Here is an 8,478-nt window from a genome sequence, read left to right as displayed (position 1 = left end):
ATATATATATATATATATATATATATATATATATATATATATAAATTTATTTTTTATTTTTATCTTTTTGCAAATTTAAAAAAAAATTGTATCTAAATTATGACACTTTTTAAAATTATTTTAAAATTAAAATATTGATAAATTGAAACATACATCTACAACAGTATGTACTATACCGTAATAGTATCATGGGTGATTGAGTAATCTTATCGAAAGACTGAAACAAACCTCAATGAAAACATTGTTCATTTACTCATTGATACCTTCAAAATATATTTATATACGGTAATATATTATGATGGTATTAAAGAGAAGAAAAAGGCGAATGTTGACATCAGCATGATGTCAATGCACGAATAAAAATAATTAAATAAACATATACCATTTGAAAATAATAAGACATATAAGGATAAATATTTTACTTTTTGGGGTATAAATATTTAATTTTTCTACCTATTAAATTGATATAATCGATCGTGACCCTTCTATACTTGTCGAATTTTATTTGATGTATATCTAAACTTTGTGTTGATTTAATTGTCCTCTTAATTTTGTAAATTAATAGCCACAACCCCTTGAATCTGACATTCCATGGATGTGTGACACACACCACTACGTGAGTTTTTTTTTCCTGGATTTCTTTTATAGAATAAATGTATATTTTTATTTTTCTAAGTTCACTAATTTTTTAAATCATCTTTTCAGGGTTAATGTGGTTTTTTTAAAGCTAGAACAACGATATTTTGATTATAAATTTTTTATTTGGCTAAAAATAATGATATTCTTATTAAGGTAAAAAAAAGAAGAAATGCACCGTTAGAAAGAATAATTATTGCATCTAAAAAGAAATAAATAAAATATCAACAAAATATTATATGAATATTTAACCTGAAAAGGAAATAATGCACAATTAAATAAATTGTCTTTGCACGAAAAACACACATTTTTTTCTTTTTGTAGAAAATACTTGTTTTGAATTTCATTGTTTTAGCTAAACCTTTCTTAATTTGGCTAAAATAATTAAATTTTCAACTAAGCTTTGGAAACTTGGGTCCAAGAAAATAAAATATATATTTGAAACAAATAATAATTGTATATAAAAGAGAATAAAAACTGGAAAAATTGTATATAATAACAAACTATTAATTCAAATTAAATGATATAACCATAGTTTGATTTAATTGTACCCCATAGCAAACTGTTGTTATTTCGCCTCTCTCCCTGGTGAATCTCGCTCGCCACTCTCATTCTCGCTGGGCAGTCTCGCTCGCCTCTCTCGCTTTTATACAAACACAAATGCATAAAATGCATTTGTGTTTGAATACACGAGAGAAAATTGTNTATTATATGTATATTTAACCTGAAAAGGAAATAATGCACAATTAAATAAATTGTCTTTGCACGAAAAACACACATTTTTTGTAGAAAATACTTGTTTTGAATTTCATTGTTTTAGCTAAACCTTTCTTAATTTGGCTAAAATAGTTAAATTTTCAACTAAGCTTTGGAAACTTGGGTCCAAGAAAATAAAATATATATTTGAAACAAATAATAATTGTACATAAAAGAGAATAAAAAATGAAAAAATTGTATATAATAACAAACTATTAATTCAAATTAAATGCTATAACCATAGTTTGATTTAATTGTACCCCATAACAAACTGTTGTTATTTCACCTCTCTCCCTGGTGAATCTCGCTCGTCACTCTCGTTCTCGCTCGCCTCTCTCGCTTTTATACAAACACAAATGTATAAAATGCATTTGTGTTTATATAAGCGAGAGAAAATTGTATATACACATATATTTTCGTTCCCCTCTTCCAGGTCTCGCTTGCCACTCTCCCAGATCTCGCTCGCCACTCTCATTCGCCTCTCTCACTTTATACAAACACAAATGTATACATTGCGTTTGTGTTTGTATAAAGCGAGAGAAAATTGTATATACAAATACAAATGCATATATTTTCGTTCTATGCACTTATGATTATACAAATACGATCTTCCCCTGCCCATTTTTCTTTTGTCTTTCTCTCTTTCTGACTTTATACAAACACATATTATACAATTGATTCTTTTTGTATATGTATACCGAAACAAATTATACAATTGCTTCTTTTGTATATATGTTTAGCGAAATAGCCGAGTGCAATTATGCAAACTATAGCTATAACATACAAATGTGATTTTTGTGTTTGCTATATGTGAAAGTTGCTCTAAAAAAACACATTCAAAATAAAACATGCAATGCAAATTAAGAAAAAATAGTAATAGAAATACAATTGAAACAAATAAATCTTTATACTGATTATGTGGTAATTAATAGTTGAAAATATTCACTTGAAAAATGGAGTTCGCGAATCCAAAAGTGTATAAGTTTGGGTCCATCCATGTGTGAAACATAAACGAGCCTCACACAGCTAGCGTTAGTGTAAGGCAGGAGAAAGAGCAAAACAAACAAACATCTTAGCCTAATGTTCTAAATTGCAGCTACATTCCTATTAAAACTAACAGCCCCCACTCACAAGTCACAATGTTAGAGTATATACTAGCCTGGTCTAGTTGTCATTAATTGATTAACAAAAACAAAGATAAAGGCCCTTCATCCTCTGATGTCACTGCAAAATCTCACTTTTATGGTAAGGCTTTCGTAGGCTCTGGAATAAGAGTTTCCTCAGCTTCAAAGTCTTGACCTCCCCACTTGCGTAGGCGCTCTGCCGATTGCTCAACCTGCATTTCATGTTCTTATTATTACACATGACTTAATCATATCGAAACGCAAGGTTCAATAAAAATCTGCAACAATAGTGTAACTAGTATTGCTTCATCTGCAACTTTTTCAAAGAGGAGGATAAAAAGAAAATTCACCCTTTGTGCAGTGACTTTCAAACAAAATTCTTACGTCGTCTATAGGATAATCATTTTACAGAGGACGTGCAGCTAATACCAACCAAGAACGAAGTACACATTATCAAGCATGATTTTTTTTGGAGTTTAGTTGGATAAAATCATCAACTGTTTCACTTACCTCTTTATTCCAATCAATTCTATAGAGTACAAATGAGAGTAGCAGTGTCTGCAAAGCAAGTCCTGCTATCATTCCTGTCCATAGTCCCTGCAAGATAAATTCATAATTGGGATGAATTAAATTTCAATCATAAGTTTTAGGTTCAAAAAGGTTACGAGATACTAAAACAAGGTGTTTCCTACTCATCACCAGTAGTTTCCTATAAAAAGATGCTTATAAATGCCGAGTGAGATTAAAATTTGATGTACTTATCATATGTAACTTTCGGAATGAGAGTTTATTTACCACGACTCCATAGTCAGCCACATAACCAAGCATATATCCTAGAGGAATACCAAAAACATAGTAAGATCCTAAATTGATATAAGCCACTAAACCTTGCCATCCACCTCCTATAGCAACACCTGTAAAACAATATTTGCCACAATAAGGACTACAAAGACGAACACACTTCTAACCATAGAAACAGTGAAGTTGGAATAAAAGCAATACCTGATATTACAGGCTGAACACTGTTAAGAAGCATGGTTATTCCAAGAAGCCAAGCAAGGTCTGCAACGGCTTGTTGCAAATCCTTGCTGTTTGTGAAAAAAATAGCCAGATGATTTCTTACGGCCAGTACAAATATCATGCAGAGTATCCCAATGAGGAGTGATTGAAACACTGTGATATATACACTATATTTGGTAGCCCTGGGATGTCCTAGCCCAAGCTCATTGGAGACTCGAACACTGAGACAGAGACAATGCATTAAAACAAACCCCAAAATAAATGTAGTACATTTTTTTACAAGCTTTTACACTAAATTACCTTATGGCAGCATTGATTCCAATGAATAACATCTCTTCCCATCCATCAACATTCATACTGAAAGACGGAAAAAAGAGAATAAAAAGATTGATGCACGTTTGATAAAAGGAGCTCACGACACTTTCATTTTATTGAAAGCTATACACTTAACCACAAAACTTGCACAGGACAGTTAAAACTTAGAATTTTGTGCTCTAAATAATGTCTGTTGATAAAAGTTGTAGCTTCACTGTCAGTGAGCGTTAAAATTTATTTGAATGGGCTTAAGCATTGAGCAGTTAATGTCGATATACATATGCAAAAATGAACTTTTACCCATCTGCCTAAGTCTTGTTAGACAGAGTTCTCAGCACATTGGTTAAACAGGCGAGCTGCACGCAAGTTGGCTTTACACTGCCGTTATAAAACAAAAGAGAAAAAAGACACAAAACTCACCAAATAGAGAGGGATCCAACAGCAATAACTGCATCCTTGAGATGTCCAGTGAGTATAATAATACTCATCATGTACCACATTTCAAGACATAACATGACAGCTGAAGCAACTGAGAGTCTAACAAATGCCCAAATCTCATTTAATGCCGACAAAGACCATCCCGTCCATCCATCCTTACACCAAACAACCACATAAACAAATTGAGCTATTGCGTCCGCCCAGCCTGTAATATTAAATGCGAACGCTGCCCCATCTGTACCCAAATTGAATACATATATGAACAGCCATAGCAGAAGAGCATGGAGTAAAAGATCCACAAAACCAATCCAAGCCACCACACCAACTTTACTTTGGGCTTGCAAAAACTTTGAAGTGGGAATAGTGACCGCCAGTGAATACAACTCGGGGATTGACAACAGGGCAAATTTCCCAGCAAGAACAGCCATTTCATGTTCTTGGCCTAAAAACTTAAGTAATGGAGTCGCAAAAATGTAAATTGGCAACAGAAGGAATGTACTAAACAATAGAATAAGCATCGACCGCTGTGTGTAAATCCCAAGCATATGTATTTGCCCAGCACCAAATGCCTGTCCACACAGTGTCTCCAGAGCACTCCCCATGCCTAACTACACAAATTTTACAACAAATTCCCAAATAAGAAACTAAAATTACAAATAATCAGTAGCAAAAGGAAAAACAGAGAAAACGATCCATGAAGCCGAAAGAGGAGGGGGAGGGGTAAATTTCTCAAATGGCAATTCAAGTTGAATAAATTATGGAGCAAAGTGACTTTACTTTGTTTTGTATTACACACTCATTCAATTGTGCGCTATATCTAAGAAAATCATTATTGCCGGATCATGCACTAAAATTCACCGGAAATTGTTGTCAGCATTTTAAATTCTACTCTAATTTATATTCCATGTTCGGCCCAAATAAAATCAACAAGGAAGGTTAGAAATAGGCATTTGGATCGAGCAGATATAATATGAGAATACGAACCATGAAGCCGAAAGAGAAAGTACCAATAACGTTTTGAGCAACAGAAATAGCAGAGAGCTCAACAGCACCAAGATGACCACAAAAAGCAACGGTAATGGAGTAGGTCCCGTATTGGCAAAGGACATTGAAAGCAATTGGGCCTCCAATCTCCCATAGCTTCACTGTCTCGATCCAGAGTACAGCCCACCATTCTTTCAGGCCTTTAACCGGTCGGTAATCACCGTCGGGCCCAATGAGCTGGTGGTGGTCGCCAGAGAAGTCATGCAGAAATGGCGTTTCCATTACTCCGACGTTACAATTCTCCGCGTTTTGCTTGTATTATATGTCATATTCAGAAAATGGTAAAGAGAGAGAAGCATTAAAGTGTAGAATGTACCAATGATGGAAGTTAATAGTACAAAAAAGGCAACGAAAATATGCCAAAATACAATTTATTTTATAAATAATCGGCGGCGAAAAATGCTCCGCGCCTTCTTTACTTTGGTTTGGTTGTTTTGAAGTAGTGGTCCCTTTTTTCCACTTATGATGGTTTTCAAGTCCGTTCAAATTGACTTATTTTAACTGTTTTATAATTGAAATAACTTTTGAAATGAAATGTTTTTATATAATTACAAGTAAATTTAAAAATAGAAAGAAAGTAAAAATAAAAGTATGATAAAGCATTTATATGTGTTTTAAATAGTTTTTTAGTTCTAAATGAATGAAATTCACCAAAGTTCAAGTTTTTCAAATACAAGTAAAGAAGTCAAAATCTAACAAAGATTAAATAGAAATAAAATCCAGTACCATAGAATGTTGAAGAGAGAAGGAAGAATTCAATTGCCAATAGGTGAACGAGAGAAATGATATTTAAATAATGGACAATCAAGGCTATTTAAGTTTTGACCACCCCACCTGTGTAGGCGCTAACCCGATTGCTCAACCTACATTTACATACTACTAGATAGGTATGAGCACAGGCCCAACACTTATATTTTGAATTTTGAAGTGTTTTCATTCATCACTTTGGCTTTAGTTTCTCTAGTTTTCTGTTTTGATGGTATTTGACAAATTATCAAAGCACAAAAAGAATTGATTGCTCGAAATTGCCTGTGCACAGCAAGAGCGCATTACGGAAGACATTTCTGTTGGCTTCATAATTACATCTCAATTAATTAAAAATTTAAAAGTTAATGAGAAACAAAAATACTTCATACTGCAGTTATTTAACGCTATGTTCCTTATTCTTCTCAATATTACAAAAGAGAATCATAGTATACCTTAGCCCTCTTTCCAACTCCTATTCATTCTTGTATGTTTTATTTGTCTATTTTGACAAAACTAATTTANTTTTTCAAATACAAATAAAGAAGTCAGAGTCTAACAAAGATTAAATAGAAATAAAATTCAGTACCATAGAATGTTGAAGAGAGAAGGAAGAATTCAATTGCCAATAAGTTAACGAGAGAAATGATATTTAAATAATGGACAATCAAGGCTATTTAAGTTTTGACCTCCCCATCTGCGTAGGCGCTAACCCCGATTGCTCAACCTGCATTTACATACTACTAGATAGGTATGGCCTGTGCTCAGCACAGGCCCAACACTTATATTTTGAACTTTGAAGTGCATTCATCACTTTGGCTTTAGTTTCTCTAATTTTCTGTTTTGATGGTATTTGACAAATTATCAAAGCACAAAAAGAATTGATTGCTCGAAATTGCCTGTGCACAGCACGAGCGCAATACGGAAGACATTTCTGTTGGCTTCATAATTACATCTCAATTAATTAAAAATTTAAAAATTATGAAAAACAAAAATACTTTATACTGCAGTTATTTAACGCTCTGTTCCTTATTCTTCTCAATATTACAAAAGAGAATCATAGTATATCTTAGCCCTCTTTCCAACTCCTATTCATTCTTGTATGTTTTATTTGTCTATTTTGACAAAACTAAATTTATAACCTCATCGCTTTTACACTTGGGAATGCATAGCATAAAATATTGCCCCTTTTTGCACTAATTTATTACATAGAAATGGATCACATTGAATGGACCAACACGAGTAAGTAAAATTGGTAACTTAGCCCCATGAGAGACAAAACTTTCCAAAAAAAGCTTAACACAAAGTTATCAAAGATCACATATAATATAATAATCGAATATCACTTTCATAAAGGACAATTATTTGGTCTTTACACAAGTTTCAGTTTTATCAAAAAATAAATAAATTAAGAAATAAAAAATCAACAGCTATTAAGGATACATGTTGCATGGTTTGTAATTTCCAGACTACGTCAATATTTAAGCTATGCACATAAAGTTTTCACTGTTGGTTACTGATTGAGCCAATGGAATATAATGAGATAAGAATCTCTAGAGATCTTTCGTCTCCACTTACGCTTCTTGGTTGAATCAACTGTCACTTCTTTCTCCAAAAAGCTAGCGCATCAATCTTTCTTATCAACCACATTGTATCATAATCAATTCTCTTCATCCTTCTACACCTGCTATTCCTTATTTAATCAAGAGAGTACGATGACATGAGAAACTTTATATCTGAAAATGCAAAATTAAGAGTGAAAATCATGAAAAATGAATTAAAAAAAGAGTGGATAAAATGAGTCACCAACCACGTGTTAGAACAAAGAGATTAAACCTTACAAACACTAGAGGTTTGCTCACTTCTTCACGCGAGGAGAAAATGGTTACAAAATTTTAGTTACATTTCCAACTCCTCATGTTTCTACAGTTTCTTGTCTATACATGACATAAGCTTAGCTTATCTTTTTTTTTAAAAAAAGTATGGCTCTATGATTCAACAAAGGTGTGCACGTAAGTTACTTGAATGGAAAATTAGACTTCAAAATTGAAATAAATCCTAAAGCATCAAAACAAAAGCCTATTCTATGTGGGAGAATTCTATTTTTTCGAAGTGTTACTGTTCCAATTCTTAAAAGTGTTTTTGTTATGAATCTTTAGGAAAGGATCGAGTCACAGGGCAATATATAAATCAGCTGGTTAAAGGGAGGCTGAAACCTTAGAGTTCATTAAAAGAGAGAACTCCGATCTCTTCAGCTCTTTAAAGGGAGACAGAAACCTTAGAGTTCAATGGAAGAAAGAACTCCGATCTCTTGCTTTTTGCTTAATTATGACTTACTGATTTATTCATCAAAAGCCCCTTTAAATAGGAGTCTTATTACATCAATGGGAAGTCTAATTCT

The 8,478-nt window shown here is 32.8% G+C and overlaps 1 protein-coding gene across 2 annotated transcripts; it reads right to left on the bottom strand.

The window, feature by feature from the left end:
• Nucleotides 1-2,350: 2,350 nt before the first annotated feature.
• On the bottom strand, nucleotides 2,351-5,591 carry LOC125860999 (protein DETOXIFICATION 35-like). Of its 2 annotated transcripts, none has more exons than XM_049541072.1 (7): nucleotides 5,274-5,591; nucleotides 4,272-4,897; nucleotides 3,837-3,893; nucleotides 3,519-3,757; nucleotides 3,312-3,430; nucleotides 3,027-3,113; nucleotides 2,351-2,728 (listed from the first exon to the last, which is right to left on the bottom strand). In XM_049541072.1, exons 1-7 carry the CDS (start codon nucleotides 5,553-5,555, stop codon nucleotides 2,633-2,635), a joined length of 1,506 nt encoding a protein of 501 aa, XP_049397029.1. In that variant the 5' UTR covers nucleotides 5,556-5,591; the 3' UTR covers nucleotides 2,351-2,632. The 2 variants fall into 2 exon arrangements, with proteins under 2 accessions (XP_049397029.1, XP_049397030.1); XM_049541073.1 differs by having other exon boundaries at nucleotides 2,358-2,728; nucleotides 5,297-5,559.
• Nucleotides 5,592-8,478: the final 2,887 nt, after the last annotated feature.

The sequence above is a fragment of the Solanum stenotomum genome, chromosome 3 (genome assembly GCF_019186545.1).
Source record: "Solanum stenotomum isolate F172 chromosome 3, ASM1918654v1, whole genome shotgun sequence".
Classification (NCBI taxonomy): domain Eukaryota; kingdom Viridiplantae; phylum Streptophyta; class Magnoliopsida; order Solanales; family Solanaceae; genus Solanum; species Solanum stenotomum.
This window is presented reverse-complemented; position numbering and strand designations above follow the sequence as displayed.